Source organism: Callorhinus ursinus, unplaced genomic scaffold, assembly GCF_003265705.2.
Source record: "Callorhinus ursinus isolate GAN/ISIS: 27379988/994484 unplaced genomic scaffold, GSC_fseal_2.0 scaffold28, whole genome shotgun sequence".
NCBI classification, from domain to species: domain Eukaryota; kingdom Metazoa; phylum Chordata; class Mammalia; order Carnivora; family Otariidae; genus Callorhinus; species Callorhinus ursinus.
In genome coordinates this window covers 560,578-576,896 of record NW_027397090.1, presented here as the reverse complement: position 1 = coordinate 576,896, position 16,319 = coordinate 560,578, and the positions used below count along the sequence as shown (strand labels likewise).

General features: G+C 41.0%; 1 protein-coding gene across 9 annotated transcripts in view; it reads left to right on the top strand.

Moving 5' to 3' along the window:
• The window catches only part of TLE4 (TLE family member 4, transcriptional corepressor), a 142,104-nt gene that overhangs the window by 37,063 nt on the left and 88,722 nt on the right, over window positions 1-16,319 (top strand). For 7 of the 9 annotated variants that reach the window (XM_025891703.2, XM_025891702.2, XM_025891698.2 and 4 more), the window contains one exon: window positions 11,192-11,266. The exons of the other annotated variants lie outside the window; for them this stretch is intronic. In XM_025891703.2, the coding sequence (XP_025747488.1) occupies window positions 11,192-11,266 (75 nt within the window). The remainder of the gene's footprint in view (window positions 1-11,191; window positions 11,267-16,319) is intronic. 9 annotated transcript variants of the gene reach the window in all.

Below are 16,319 nucleotides of genomic sequence, written 5' to 3'. Positions count from 1 at the left end.
AAAACCACTACCCACAGTATCCCCATTTGCCTATTTCTGCTCAGGATTTGCCTGTGACTAGATTGGGTGGAGTGATGAGGGAGAGTTAAGAGGACTGTTTGCATTTCTTTAGGAAGTCAAGCCACGCTTTGCCCAATCCAGACCAGTGTGTGTTTCTTCTTGGTTGAAGTAGCTCTGCTTTATGGAGATGGAGGATGGGAACAATGTGTATATAACCCCCAGAGCTGTAACCATGCTGAGGTGTTCTACCCCAGGTGGAGGGAAGAGTTCGAACTGTCCCTGGGGTGGTATGAGACTTGAGGCCTTTGCAGGTGTAGACCCCCTATCTATAATCAGTGGTATAGTTTATCCCCATGGCATTTTCCCAGGATCTGTGGGGTTATATGCAGAAGTGGAAGGAGGTCTTGGCGTTGTTGATGGAGCTGATTTGCAAATAGGTTGTTTTCCCACATGAGTTGTGTTGTTTGTGTGAGCAGGCCGAGTAGGAGGAGAATATGTAATGGTAGTGGTGCTGAGCAAGACCGGACTGGAATGAATTGGCTAAGAAAGTAGCTGTACCCCACAGAGGAAAGCCACGGGGAGACACTTGGAACTCCTTTTCTCTGCTTGAGGCTGGGAAGACAGCATCATGATCTCACCACTTACTGTTTATTTCCCCGATACTTTTGACATTTCTTGGTTGAAATCCTTGATTTGTGTGTAATGAATGATCTGTGTCATGGTTTTCTAAATCCTGATTCTGTGTATATCTTCTCTTCTGCTTACTTTGGATTTAATTGGCTCTTCTTTTTTCAGTTTCTTAAGGTGTGTGTCTATTAATGTGTGGGCCACAGACATGTTTGTTCCTGTCCCACCCAGGCCTCTCTGATGTTTTGTGTCTGAACATTGCCCACCTCCTTTCATCTTCTGGGCATTCTGTGAGCATCAGACTCCTCTCTTCTGTCCTGAGGCCAGATGGACCGTAATCTGGAGGGAGGGGAGGAGGCAGGTTATTAGAGGAAGATGAATTCTATTTCCTGTCTCTTCAGAGGCATGGAAAATCACTCTTGCATGGCTGCGAGCGTCACTCGGTGCCAGGTCTGAATGCTCTTAATCTGATCTTTTAACACCGGCTCTCTGTGTGACAGTCTCACTGCCAAAACGGCAGCTGTGGCATTAGAATTTATTTTAAAACGTTTTTATTTAAAAATGAAATGATTGTATTTAGAAAAAAGAAAAACATTCCCTGAAGACTAGTACATATAAGGTACAGGATAGTGGTTGGAGGGATTTTTTTTTGGAGTTTGATAGGAACGAGAGGTAAATTCACATACTTTTAGAACCCCGTTGTTAACTTAGCCCCCATGCTCATTAAGGTACCTGCTTAATACTGCTTGTGATTAGTATACCATATTTTCTAAAATTTAAAAAATACACGTATAATACTGAATGACAGCTATTAAATAAATTTAGTTTTGAGTGCCAGACTTTTTTGGGAAATAAGTTGTGTAATTGTACTTCAGAAGTACTTAAAGTATGTCTGTGTATCGCAGGAAACAATCACAGGAAAAATATTTTCCTGGTAGATTTCACAAAAACATTTTTTAGAATTATAGCCAATATATATTTTAATGATGTGCTTGTTGCACTCATATATAACTACTTCTGAAGTCCCAGGCATTAGACAAAGATAACTTTTGTCATTAAAGTGAGTATCACACATAGTTCTTCTTCTTCTTCTTCTTTTTTTTTTTTAAGGGAGGGGGAGTTGAGGCACGCAAATGGGAGGGGGAGGGGTAGAGGGGGAGAGAGAATCTTAAGCAGGCTCCATGCTCTGTGCGGTGTCTGACGCAGGACTCGATCTCACGACCCTGAGATCATGACCTGAGCTGAAATCAACAGGGGGATGCTTAACTGACTGAGCCACCCCGGCAACCCTCACATACAGTTCTAAAAATTTTATAGGATCCCTAATACCAGAATTTAAAGAAGCCTCATGAGTGAGTCCTCACCTGTCAGAAGCTGTTTTTTTTTTCTCCCACTTTTGGTTTTTAGGAATGGGTAAGACTGATCTATATTCTGTTGCCCTCAAGTTTCTCCTTTAAAAGGCAAATCTCAATGTAGTAAGTGGGAAGTTCTTCTCTTTCCTGCTTTGGGTCTCCTTTGCAGGAGAGGAGCTATAAATAATCAACTCCCTGTTGGCAGTTCCATAAGCAAGAGATGCCAGAATGATGACAGTTGGGTCTGGGTCGAGTCCTGGCCTCTCTGTTACAAATTACATGGCTTACTCTAGCCAAGTAAAGCTGGGTGACCTTTTTAGTAAGTGGTTTGCCGCTGTAAGCCTCAGTCTCCTCATCTGTACATGAGGTTAGTTATAGCATGCAATGCATACTTGGGATTACACGTGTGCTGCGTAGTACACAGTAAGCCCCTCCTGATGTTGGGTCCTGGCAGTGCCTGCTGCGGCAGTAGGAGCAAAGCTCTGAGTTTCCTTTTTGGGAAGACCTGGAACCAGCCCTCCCTCCCCTTTTTACTCATTGTCTTTGAAAGAATGAATTGCTTATCTTCTTCTCCTATGTCCTTATAGAGGACAAAAGTGTAAATTAAAACTCAAGTCAGGGCTGTGAACTAGCTAAAAATCTCAGTGAGGCATATTTGGTAGCCCCAACGGTGATTCTCTTCTAGCTCCAAAAATTAATTTTCCAGTTTGGCAAACACCAGTCTCTCCCCAACCAGCAAGCAAATACCCAGACGGTGACAGCCCTTCAAGGTGTTCAATCTATAGAGCTGACCTCCGAAGGAGCAGTGGTTTGGGATGTGGTCTGTATTTTGCCCACGAAGCTATCTAGACAAACAAACTTCTCAATCCAGTTGGGGACTGGATCTTTTCCAAATATCTGGTTGCTTAGCTGAAGTTAGTTTTGTTTTTACACGTAGTGTAATGAATGGACTCTCTTTTTTCATCAGTGATTTCAGGATATATCTTGTAGACCCTTAGACCTTAAACAGGGCCTCAGCAAAATTGAAGGATGCCACTAAGGACTGACTTGTCTCCTGTACCCCCCACCCCCCAACCCCTGTTTCTTGTTTCTTGAGTTACTTAAGTGGAGGCAGAACTGCTTTACGGCTGCTGGGGGAGCCCTGTGGACTTGTCCTCTCAGAGCCAAGGCAGAATGATGGCAGAACCCCCAGCTTTGAGGCCTGGGCTTACCGGTCAGCAGCTGTTTCTTCCTTGTATGTGAAAATATTGATTGCATAGGAAATTTAAATCGTTCTTTTGACCACATTTAATAATAGTCCTCTGGTCATTAGAAATTTTAGGGTGTAAAAGGGAAATTAAGAGTGAAATTTTTAAGCCTTTTATTTTTATTCTTGTATTTACCTAGGGAAAAGAGAGTATTCCAACTTGAATGCTTTCTGGTGCACATTTAATTTTAACTCAAAACTTGGTTTTTATTACCTATCTAATGAGTAGAACCAAATAGTGGTTTTACTCTAGAATTCTGCAGATTGGGTGCTTTCCATTGCATTTAAATAGTAGAAAATAGTACACAAGTACAGAATGGTGGTAGTACGTGTTTATTTAAATTCTCCAATTCCAATAGCAAGAACAGCTATGATACCTGACTTTCTATTTTTGACATGCCATAAATTTGGTCCTTTTCATTTGATGGAAAACAGACCCCTTTTATGATATGAAATATGAGTGTATCTCAAATGCTGGTTTTTTTTTGGTACCTGGATTAATATGGTACTGAATTGCTCTGAACCACATTTTGCATGTATAGAATAATTGTAAAATGGAAGTTGAAAAATGTGATCAGTCACTTTCATATTGTGCCTCAGGGAGGAAATGAACAAAATACAGTGGTTACATGCACTGGTGGCAGTGTTCTCGCCTCATAATGGCACCCGGTTAACTCATCTTATTGCTTGTTAACTTTGTAAGGAACCAGTGACTTGTGATAACATGGTTTGATGTAGGTGAGCTTGGCTGAAATCACCAGAGATCCCCTGATAAGTAGGCAGTGACACCCGCAAGACCATCTTCAGATATCGTTCGTTAAATGCCAGCAACCCTCACAGGACACATCTGCGTTCCAGTCAGGGCCGTTCTGTCAGTGCTGGTAATATGTTACGACAGTGCTGTATATCTCAGCAATGTCCTGAAATGACTCATACACCTAGATTGGGGCTTTAATGGATTTTGTCCCCTTCTCGGATTCTCACATTGGACAGCCTTTCATTTAAAACCTGGTTTCCCCGCAGTACTGAATGAGGCAGCAAGGAGCATAATCCTGCCCTGTGTTCCTCAGTTTGGCCCAACTGACTTGTTCTATGTGACTGTGCATTTTAGTGACAGTTGCATTTTTGGCGAGAGCCTTATGGTAGCATTATGGCCTGCTTAGCCTCAGCAAGTAAATGATTCTTAGGAGGGAGAACTTTTCTGCAGGTTTCAGTGTAGGCCTCCTTTCAGAGGCAGTATTTGCCAACCCTTACCTATATGTGTTGAAGAAATTAACGTGCTTTTGAGAAACCTACTCATTTCTTTGACTTTCAGTTAGGTGATGATTGGATTATAACTGGAGCTAAGCTTTAAAATACTTTAAGTAGAGCTTATAATGTCTAATACGGTAGCCATAGCCATGTGTGGCTGTTTAGATTTAAATTAAAATTAATCAAAGTTAAGTGAGGTTACAAATTAAGTTTGCCAGTCACAGTAGCCTCATTTCAGGTGCTCAGTATCCCCATATATGTGGCTAGTGGCCTCCAGATTATCAGCACAGATTTAGAACATTTCCAACATTGTGGAAAGTTCTGTTGGAGAGCAAGGACTTGAGAGCTTATTGGACAGGTCGGGCAAGAATGCTCTGTCTTCATGGTGGGTGAGGCTAAATGATCAGTAGGAAAAAGCCTTGCGCAGCACTTCCCAAGCGTTAGTCCAAAGTTTCACAGCTAAAATTGTTTAGAAAACGCTGCTCAGAGAAGACCTGCCATTTACCAGGTATTAGCCAAATTAAACCCGGTGGGGTTTTTTTTTGTCTTAAAGAATACCTGATTTCTTGTGGGACTAACATTTCTTGGGGGACACCATTAGGAAAGGCTGATTTGAATTTAAAACTTCTTTGGGGCCAGTACACTTGGTAGAGTTGCTGAAAAAGGCCGAGTAGGATTTTAGCCTGACTTACTGGGCATGGAGTGACACTTTCACTCACATTTGACCTGTTTAGCCATCCCTGGGGTATTCTGTCTTATCACCTAGAACACACCCGAGGAGTGGCCAGAGGATGAGTGGCCTAAAGCCAGTGGCCTGGGGATATTTAACCTGGAATAGAGAAAGTGAAAACAACCATTAGGCCATTTTCATGTACTTGAAGTGCACTCCAGTGGAGGAGACTTCAGAGGCAAAACTGGGTCCAGTGGGAAGAAGTTAAGAGAGTTAGATTTTGAATCAAAATTAGATAGAGTCCATTATCCCCACATAGAAAACGCTTGTGCATGAGCTGGTGAGTTCCCTTCCAGAGGATCTGATCAAGCAGAGAGTGACAGACTACTTGGTAGGGTGTGACAGAGGAAACTCATCTGTTGGATATAGTAATGGCTTTTGGCCTGTGCTTGATAGTACGATGGCACCCTTCCAGTCCACTCAGCTAGGGCAGCATTTAGAAATCTGTAGGCTTTTGGAAAGGTGGAGAGTCTTTTGTTGGTTGGTTTGTTGTTACAGTGCTGGGGACACCACTGTCATCTGGGTCTCATGATTCCTAAGGCCATTACTAGTTCTGAGTGAGTGGCTTTTTATGTACCTGTGGCTAATGAGTCCTGTGAGCAGGAAGGGCGTTCGGTCCAAGTTCAAGCAAGTTTATCTTTTACCCTGGAGTATTGCCTTAGCCTTCTATCTGTTCTCCTTCTATCTGGTTCACCTCCCTGTCATCCAGCTTCCTTACTATTCTTTACTATCCCAGCTGTATCTTACTAAAATGCAGAACTGGTAACACTCAGCTGCTTTAACATTTTTAACAAAAAATGTCGTACCCGGGGGCGCCTGGGTGGTGTAGTTGGTTAAGTATCGGACTCTTGGTTTCTGCTCAGGTCATGATCTCAGGGTTGTAAGATTGAACCCCATGTTAGGCTCTGCACTCAGCATGGAGTCCGCTTGAGATTCTCTCTCCCTCTGCTCCTCCCGCCCATTCTCTCTCTCTCTCAAATAAATAAATAAACAAACAAATATATCTTTTAAAAAATTGTCTTACCAGCATAAAGTCTAAGTTTTCCTCATGTCATGCAAAGCCAACCAGTGTTTGGCCTCCTCCTGCCTTGACAGATTTCACTTACGCTAGTACGTGGTTCTAGAGAGCATGCCCGGGCCGTACCCACGTGACTTCAGGCGCTTGCCTTTATTGTTCTTTTTGTGAATATTTATTCCACTTTAAGGTTTGCATGTGTGTTTTGCCATGCCTGAGAAGGCTTTCAGTCCCACCTTGCTTCGTCTCTCCCAACTTTTCCCATTACCCTGTTCTTCTCCTGCAGCCATCCATGTTCGTTCTCTTCCTTGACAGACAAGCTCCTTTCTCCTCCAGGGACCTTGCCCAAGCTCTTCTCTCTGCCTGGAATTCTTCTCTCCTTGTTTCATCCACAGAACTCTTGCACATCCTTCATGTCTCAGTTGTTGGGTCAGCTTCCACAGGGAATCTTCCTTCAGCCCTAAGATTCCATTAGATATTTCCCCAATAAGTGATTGCATAGGGTGCCTGGGTGGCTCAGTTGTTAAGCGTCTGCCTTCGGCTCAGGTCATGATCCTGGGGTCCTGGGATCGAGCCCCGCATTGGATTCCCTGCTCCACGGGAAGCCTGCTTCGCCCTCCCCCTCTCTCGCTCTGTCTCTCTCTGTCAAATTAATAAAATCTTAAAAAAAAAAAAAGGTAAGTGATTGCATAGCATCCTGTAATTTTCTTCATGGAAATTATCCTCCAGTTGTGATATTACCGAGGCTCGTGAGTGTTATTCATTCACTGAGTGTCTTGTTCATGACTCTAGTCTCAGCGCCCGCCACAGTTGCCTGGCGCACAGTAGGTTCTTAATAAATAATTGAATGAATGAAGAAGAAAACAAAGCCTTTCCTGATGCTCCAGGAAGTATGCTGGGCATTCCTTCCTATAATCTCCCTTAGTATTATTTTATGTCCTGCTTTCCTGTATAGTGTAAGATGCTCTATGTCTGGGTGTTCTTTGAGGAGTAGTGGGGCCATTATTCCAAGTGCTTACTTTTTCTTGTCACATGTCAGGAACATTAATGTTCATTATAAAAATCCTACTTCATTTTATACCTCTGCCTTTAACTACCCACTTACCTCTTTACTTACCCCTATCAATAAAGGGAGGTAAGGGAGGGGGGTGGGTATTAAAAAAATTTTTAAGTTGTAGCAGTTTTTTCTTGTTTTTATTGGAAGTACTACATCTGTTTCCATGCCCTAAAGTATTGGCTTGGCAGGTATGGTCATTGTCATCTCTTCCCCAAAGCATACATTAAATATCTGTTACACATGTATTAGTGGTCTGTTAAGGTCTGTTTCTCAGCAGGCTTTGTTGGACTTACTGTTTCAGTCTCTTTCTTGTTGAAAAAATTACTCTTAAGACTTTTCCTGAAAAATGCAAAAAATAATTTTATGATGAAAGTTAAGTAGGAAAGTGATTTAATGTATAGCATTTCATTTTAGTGCCCCATCCATGCTTGTATTCCTTAAATCACAGTATTTAATTGAGATATAACTTACACATCGTAAAATCCATTTGTTTTAAGTGTGTAATTTAGTGATTTTTAGTAAATTTACAGAGTTGTGCAACCATAATCACATTATAGGTTTTTTTTTTTTAAGGATTTGTTTTTTAAAATTATAAATCGCAGTATTTTAAAGAATAAATTATTGGGCTTCCCTTGCTTCCAAGTCCCAGTTAGAGGACCCTTCTCTCACCTTAGGCTTATTGATATATTCTTAGTAGCATTTTATTTGGTGGTGCTGGTAGAAAAAGTTCAATCCGGAGCCCCCATGTGGGGGAGCAGCTTGAGCAGTAAGAGGCCATAGGACTCTTGCTTTCTGCAGATTGACTGGGGCTACAGTGGCTGTCACTACTTGTGGTGAGGTGGCAGAGGGGAGAAGCAGGAAGTGGGAGAGGAAATGAGATGCAGGGTGGAGTGGGAGGAGAGGAACAGATGGGGAAGGGGAAGAAAAGGGGAAGAGATGGCAGACGTAATGGGAAAACCATCAGGGTTCTGAGGAGATGTGAAAAATTTGCTGTGTTTTCTGAGTCAGAGCTTATTTGTTAAAATTGGAAATGGAAAAACAATTCTACCTTTGGGTCAGTTTATGAGGATTTTGGGCTTCTTCATCGAGTGTTCCTTTTTTTTTTTTCTTTAGTGATCGTTTGCCCCTTCTTTCCTGAGGTGCGCTTCTTACAGTGTTACTAACGTGGCAGGGTGTTTCTGGTGCTTTCAGAGCACACTGGGAGGAGGCGTTCTTTGCCTTAGGGAGCTTCTGTTCAGAAGGTCCTTAAACCAGCAGATGATTCACAGTTGTAAGCAGAATTAGAGAAGTAAAATCCTGAACTCCAGGTAGAGTTCAGATGTGGTATTAGCCTGTGGCCACTGCTATGAGAGGAAATGAAGGAGCTGAATCATGACTTCCATTGTCATTTTAGCTTTTTAGCAAGAGTTTCTGTAGGAACATCAGATGTCAGTGTTCTGGTTCCCTGCTGTGTTTCTGTTTTTCTCAGTAAACGAGCTTGATTTTAATGCTGAGCCAGAAAGATCACCCTACTGCCCTAAGGCATCTTTGCTCCCGTCTTGGCAGTTGGAGTCCAGGTTATGAAGCAAGAGTTGAACAATCTTCATGGTAGAAAGGCCCCTAATAGCTGTATTTTCTGCATGTCTGTCTTACGGAACTGTTCTTTGAATGTGTAATATAAAGTAGAGGCTATTACACTAATATGGAAATATTTCAGTAATATACAGAAATTGGATACAGTAAGAACTGAAAAAGACTTGTTGAATGGATGCATGAGTGGAGTGAATGATATGTGTGTTGGATGGGTGTTCGTGTGGTCCTTTGGCTTTCAGTTTCTTGAAGTTTTGGGAGCAGCTGTTGTTGAATGTTGGAGAGTAAAAGGTGGAAAATCCATTACCATTTTCTATCCCTATACTCACTTTGAGTATTAGAAAAATCCCAGAGTCGTCCTACATGTTGTCTTTTTCTCTGTTGTCCGAGTACTGCCATTTTTCACTACTCTGACAATTAGACTGCTTTAAATCTAAACATGAACTCTGTGCTTGTAGGCTACCATACTGGTTAGGGTAGCTTCGAGGAAAAACTGCTGTTCCTGGTCACTTTATTGAGCATGCCTCTCTGTTCCTCTACTGGTGTCTTTATAAATCTTTAGGACTTTTACTTTCTTCAAACAGAGAAGGAAATGAGTTATTTCACTTTGGGAAATATTTTATTAAAGAGTAAGAGAATGGGTGGAGATATCTAGAAAGACGTTCAGGGCACCTGGGTGGCTCAGTCCCTTAAGCTTCTGCCTTCAGCTCAGGTCTTGATCTATCTCATGGTGCTGGTTAGGGTTAGGGTTAGCCCAGCCACGAGTCTGCTTCTCCCTCTGCCCCTTTCCCCACTGCTAGTGCCCGTGCGCACACGCTCTCTCTCTCAAATAAAATCTTAAAAAAAAAAAACAAAAAACTGGGTTTGTTTCTTAGGCCCTTGTTTTGAAACTCTTACAATTAAGAGAAAAATCAACGATATCTAGTTTAATGTTCAGAGTTTATTAAAAGCTCAAGATGCAGTGATCTGTTTGACATTTTTCTTTCCATTAGATTATAGGCACAAAATACACATTTCTATTAGGAAATCAAGGGTGAAAACACCACATGTGGGTAACTAAAGCAGTTTTCTTTTCCACATTCCACACCCCCCTTCTAACCCTACACAGCTGGGAGGTGGAAATATTGGTCACCCTAGTTGATTGCAGGAACTGGGTATATTTGAGAGTTTGGGAATGTAATACGAGGTAGCTCAAGGGGAATTTCATGTATATAATCGATGGCTTAGCTTTTTGTGTGTATTAATAAGCAATATGCTAGCTAAGCTTCGTATTCACTTAAAATCAGTGGAGAAAGTTAGTTACATTTCTCAACTAGGATCAGTCAAAACAAGATTCTTCCTAGCCACACAGAGGAGTGCCTGTCTCATAGAACAGTCTTTTTGGCTCTTCATTCATTAAACCTAGTTGAAAAACATCCAGAGGAGACCTATTTTAGACCAAATTTGAGAATGTAGATACTAGAGTGTTCAAGTGTATTTAGTTGAGAATAATATGTATATTTGGGGGGGGGTACTTGTGTACACACAAGTGTATGTCCAGAAGTGGGTGAGTGCCCCCTTGCAGAGACTTCTGTGCTACTTCACTTTTTAATATTACACAAATTACTAATACTCCGTTCTTGCTCATTCTCTTTAGAATTGAATTCTGGATAGAGGGAGGGATTTTCCTATACTATCCATCGTAGTTTTTCCAGAAGAAAAATAAATGAAACTTGTAGTTTTTAGTCTTCTATTGCATGGAGAAGAAACACCTGAAGTCCTTAGACTTTACTGCTAGTGAAAGTTGTACATTTTAATATCTCTTTTAAATATGCAGCCCTTCATGACAGGAATTAAAACATGAACACTTTACACATTTTCAGAAGACAGTAAACATTTGATTTTAAATGGCCTTCTAGTGCTTACTATAACAAGTACCCGGAGAAATTTTTAAAAATAAGTACTTCCAGGAAATATTTTTCAGAAATTTTGTGTAGATGGCAGAGAAAAGGGGGTACAAAGAAGGCAGGTGGGGGATGGATCGTGTTGTGTTTGTTAGTATTAGTGGAAGATGCTGGGCCACAGCGCACCACTGACATCAAAGTAAAATTTAAGCTGCTTCTACCAGTTGTAGGGGAGTGTCCTTTGTGGGGGTACAGTTGGTTGCCCAGTTACTTCTCTGCAGTAGGGACCCAAGTGTACCCTAGACATTTAGTCAGCCACCACGGGGGGCTTTTATTTGAAATATGGAGACCCCTAAATCCTGTTTTGCATGTAATTGAAGTTAGAGGACATGTTAGGAAAAGCTGTTCTTGATTGACTAGAAAGCAAATAATTGTATTCTGTTTCTGATCTTCATTTATAGCACCAGCAACAAGTGGTGCAGGCTGTGGAACGGGCCAAGCAGGTGACCATGGCCGAACTGAACGCCATCATTGGGGTACGTGGCCTTTCCATTTTAGCTCTGATCTTAGTGTGTGTCATCCGCTCGCTTGCTCTCTCTTTTTAAATTTTGTTCCATCAAAAGGGCAAAAGGCAATAGAGGACCACAAAGTGAAATTCAGCACTTTGCCTTCTGTCTCATGTGAAATTGGATGGCTTCCTCAGAAACTTTGGATCACATTCTCACCAATTCCAGTTGACATGTTCCCAGAAATTCTCTCCTAAGGGGATTAGATAGTTGTTTTTCATAATATTTCTTTCCTTTGCAATCAGCTCCTGTTGCTGGCCTAGGCCTGAAAAAAAAGAGGGAGATTGTGCTGATGGTAAAATGACCTGATTTCTTTGATCTTTCTGCAAATATAGAGTACCTTCATACTGTTTTTGGTGAAATAAAATGTACATCTTTTTTTGTATCTCCCAGCTACTCTTCCTCCTTTGTGATGAGTGTTCTTAAGGGCTAGTGTCCATTTGTAGTTGGAATACTAGATGAAAGGTGTACCTTTTGGCAAAATCAGTGACCCAGTTAGGAAATTCTTCCTGGTGATGGTAGCGTTAATGTTGCATAGAAATCCTGCTGGAATTCATAGGTTTGGGCAATCACTCCAACTCCGCTTAGATTTTTGTTCTCCCAGATGAAGGTAACAAGTAATAAAATAAGGTGCTAAAACTTAAGGGATAATAAAGGTGAAAAATCTTAGCTGAAAAGAGCACAATATCACATCTCTATGCAGCTGGTACAAGCAGTTCCTTAGATTATTCTAATGAAGACAGTACAACTATACTTTCCTCTCTCTGCCCCCTCCCAAATACTTTCTTTTGTGTATAGATTATACACAAAAGTCTTTTCTCTTTTTTTCCCCCTCAGTGTATCAAACACACTTTGAAATGCTAATTATTCCATTTACTTTCATTAAAATTCAAATTGCTGAGTGAAGATGCGGATAAGGGTCGCCTGATAATCAATCTGAAGTGAAGATATTGCTTCAATTATGCCTCTGTCTTTTAACAAGGAAATCACAACTGTGGGATGACTGGCGGGCGGCGGTGGAGCCCTAGTCTGATTGTGGCTTGTTTTTTAATGGGCTATTTTGAGCTCTGTTTTGTGGCCCTCTGACCACAAGAAAATACTGGTAGTAAATTGGAAGACATCATAAATGGAAAGGGGCAACCTTTATTTCCTCAGCAGTGCTGCCTTGGAAAGAAGGCGGAATCAGAACCAGCCGTGTAGACTCATCTGTAGTACACTTTCTACGCTCTGGGGATGAGGGAGAGATGAGAAATGAATACATTTCACAGGTAGTTCTTATTTCATAAAGCTCCAGAAAATAGCAGCATGTGACATTTTTTAAAAAGTTGCAAAAGCTTTCATTTTAGAGTTAGGTATATATATATATAATGTCTCTTCCAGCCATGTTTGCTTGAAGCACTCGTATTCGCGTTGGGATGTGTTTTGGTTACCCAACCTCCCAAGGGCACCAGGGATAGAACCTGCATTTCTCACCCACTACACGACTGTCTGCTGTTGAAGGAGAGAATGTGTGCAGGAGGACTGAAAGGGGAGTGTGCTGGGTCATTTCTGCCTTCTTAGTGTTCATTGTTCGTGTGAACTGCTAAAACAAGTAGCATCCTACCTTAGGACTGGTTGGCAGCCGTTTCTCCGGGAAACAGAAGGCTGTTTTGTTTCTTTTTCCAGTCTTACTAGTTACTGTCTGTACAGTGGAGAGATTAATCTAAATCAAAAACCCATTGTTTTATGTTGGATGTTGCTTCAAAATAGGAGGGAAGATCTAAAACTCAGAACAGGTTCCCTTCCCTTCACACATCAAGTATATTTTTAATGCTGTTTCATATCTGTTTCATTTTCCATACCTTGTTTTGAATGGGATGGCAGATTGCCTTTTCTCAGGGAAAGGACGATGTATTAGTCTGTAGGCAAGTTACTGACAGACATATTATGTATATATGGATTTAATTATTAAAATATAGCAAATTTAATTTTGTGACCTAAAAAACTTAATTTGAAGAACTCACTCAGTAGATCCGCATGCTGTCAGAGCAGCACGTGCTGTTTGTGGATCTGGTGGGGATTCCAGATTATTGATGTCTGAGCAGGAAATGGAGTAACAGTCACATAATCTGACTATTCTGAAAAATCGATTGCAGGGATAGGGAGCCACAAACCAAGTGAGAAGGAAGAGCCCCATTACAAACTCACTTGATACATTCCTACTGCAGCTCTTCTCTGTGGTGTGTGGTCTTTGTCTCAGCCCTGGTGATGCCTTCTGTCCAGTAGTTTTCAGTTGTAGCGCTGTGGGATTTTCAGTGCACCAGCTCTTCTGTGTCCCCTTGAGCATGGCTGTGTTGTGAGGTGGTGCCATTTTGACTTGCTACCGAAAGTGGTGAGGGGCCAATTTTAGATTTTTGTACTTGGTTTGGGAATGTAGAGGGCCATGATTTTTTCCACTGAGGGAATGAAATTTTCCTCCCAAGAGGCAAAGACCCATCTAAAGCCCCCACAGACAGACCTTCATTTGTTTATCACTACGTATGTATCTGTTTTATATGTATGCACACCATCCAGACAAGTGCAAATGTTCCCAGATTTAATGAAATCTGATGAAGCACCTTTTTAACTCTGCAATATTATTCTACCTTCATTGGTAAATGAGCCAAACCAGTGATCCATGCAGTTTAAATGCAAAATGCTGAAGTGAGCCCGAAACCTGGAGAGGCGGCTTGTTCTCTTGACAATAAGCTAGTTGTGTTTAATGGAATGAAACACAGTTATAATGATTTCTTTCACAGGTCATGTTCAGTTTAAAACTGTTGATAGATTGAAATAAGTTAAATATCATTTATCTTTTATTTATAAGGCAAAAACCTAGGAGAATTCCTGTGTTGTATTCTGCAGTCAATGTTTTGTGTGTTGTTTTGAGTTGGTCATATCTCACATTTCCTTGAAGCTTTCCCGGAGTTCCCCCAAATGGGCTGAGGGAATGTTATGTATCTAGTCTGATCTTGTCATGTGTCCTACTAGCCACTGTGTTTTTAAATTAGAATCTCTGCGAGATCACACTGTTGGAACAGCACACAAATTGTAGTTTTAAATCAGTAATATGATCTAATTAGAAATGATGTTTTCATTTCCTGTATTATTAAATTGAGTCATCTGACTATCTTAAAATGCTTTTTAAATCCATTACACTATATAATCAGCACATGCTGTGTGAATGTGGTTATGCTTAATAAAGGAGACTGGCTTGGAACCTCATAAGAATTTCACTAAAGAATTTCACTAAAGAAGCCACCATTAGGAAAAAAAGTTTTGTTAGTACGAACATTGGAAAAGAAAATGTTTGGCTTGTAAAAATAGAAAGCGGGGTTCCTTTGGATTTCCCTCCACCCTCTTTTTTAACCTAACTCTTTGAAGGGGGAAAAAAAGGTAGAAATATGCATTAAAAAACAACAACAACAACACCCCCTTAAAAAAATTCCTTAAGAATAGGTATGCCATGGTGTTTGTAGGAAAATGCAGTTTAGCACAAGAAATGCTGAACCTCAATTTTTAGCAGTGACATTTTAATGATAGGAAGTCTGCAAAATTATTTGCCATCAATTGTGAAGGCAATAACAAGCCTTGGTGGTTTTTCACACTCTCTGTGTTAAGTGCTTTCAGAATGACAGCGTAAACTGTGTTAGAGAACTCCAAGGAAGTAAAACTGATTAAAATGTTCATGCTTGAATGGTGCTGATGGAATAGTTCATTTGGACTTTCTCTACCTCCTGCAGCTCAAGCTGAAATATTAAAATTCAGTGGATTTAAATCTCTCTCCTCTCAGCTCAGGAAAAAAACATTACATTTTAATAGGTTTTAAACCCATAATTCATTGGTTTGGAGCAGCACTATTAAATCTATTTAAATATTACTTGTATTACTAAGGAAATGATTTAAATGACTTTGCCTTTACCATCCTATGTGTTTGAGTTAGTTCCAAAAAAAAGGAAGACAATACCTTCAGGGGTTTTTTCTTCCTCTTAGCATTTTGTTTTATTGTCCTTGTCATATGATTGGACCTTAAATTATACACACACACACACACACACACACACACACACACACACACTCCAGATTGGCATTTTGGCAGAGGGTCTTGCAGTATGACAGTTTGAAAAGGTATGTCTATGTCTTTTTCCATTATAGATTTCAAAACTGCCATTTTATGTTCCAGAGGCATTTAGTTAAGCCATTGTGGTAATTTTTCTTGTTGTCTTTTTAAACTAATTAGTCATTAGGCAAAAAACTGGAAGATACAAATATGTACGTATTTATAAAGTGTGTGTGTGTGTGTCTGTCTGTCTGTGTTCCTGCCTGTTCTGTCACAGCTTCCAGTAACATAAAATTTGAAATACAATAAAAAATACTTCACTTTCTCAACTAAAGCAAAAAGACATTAAGTATCCAAGAGCCACATTTTCATCTCACCTCTGTATTGGCTAATAAAGGGCTTGCTAGAGGTATTGTTAATTCTGCAGTAGTTGTGCTGTTGTCCTCTTTGGGGCACAGATATTCCCACAGTGCTGAAGCAGTGGTGTCCCTCCTGGGCTACCACCGCATTCTCGCAATTTCCTCATTTCCCTCGTCCGCTTTTCTCTCTGGCCATTGCCAGTACATCTGCGGTGTTTCCCCAGGCTTGACAGCACCTCCCCTCAGCCGCACTGTGAAGCTCTTGCATTTCCAAGTGCTCTTGGTGGGGAATCCACTCTTCACTTATGCCTGAGCAGTATGAAAGGCTGAGGTATTTACACCTACCCCCATGGGGTAATCCTGGACACACAGGCAAACAGTGAAATGACCCTGCTCCTGCCTATTGGTGGGCAATTTTGAGGTGCTTTCTTCGTTGCTCCACAAAGGGTCCCGGCAGGACCGAGTTTCAGCACGCTGCCCATGGTAGTCATCAACTCAAGGTTACATCCTTGTTTTGAATTTCCGTTCTTCCCTAGGTCCCACTCCTGTCTGGGATCATTTCTTAAAATTACCTGCAGCCAAAGCC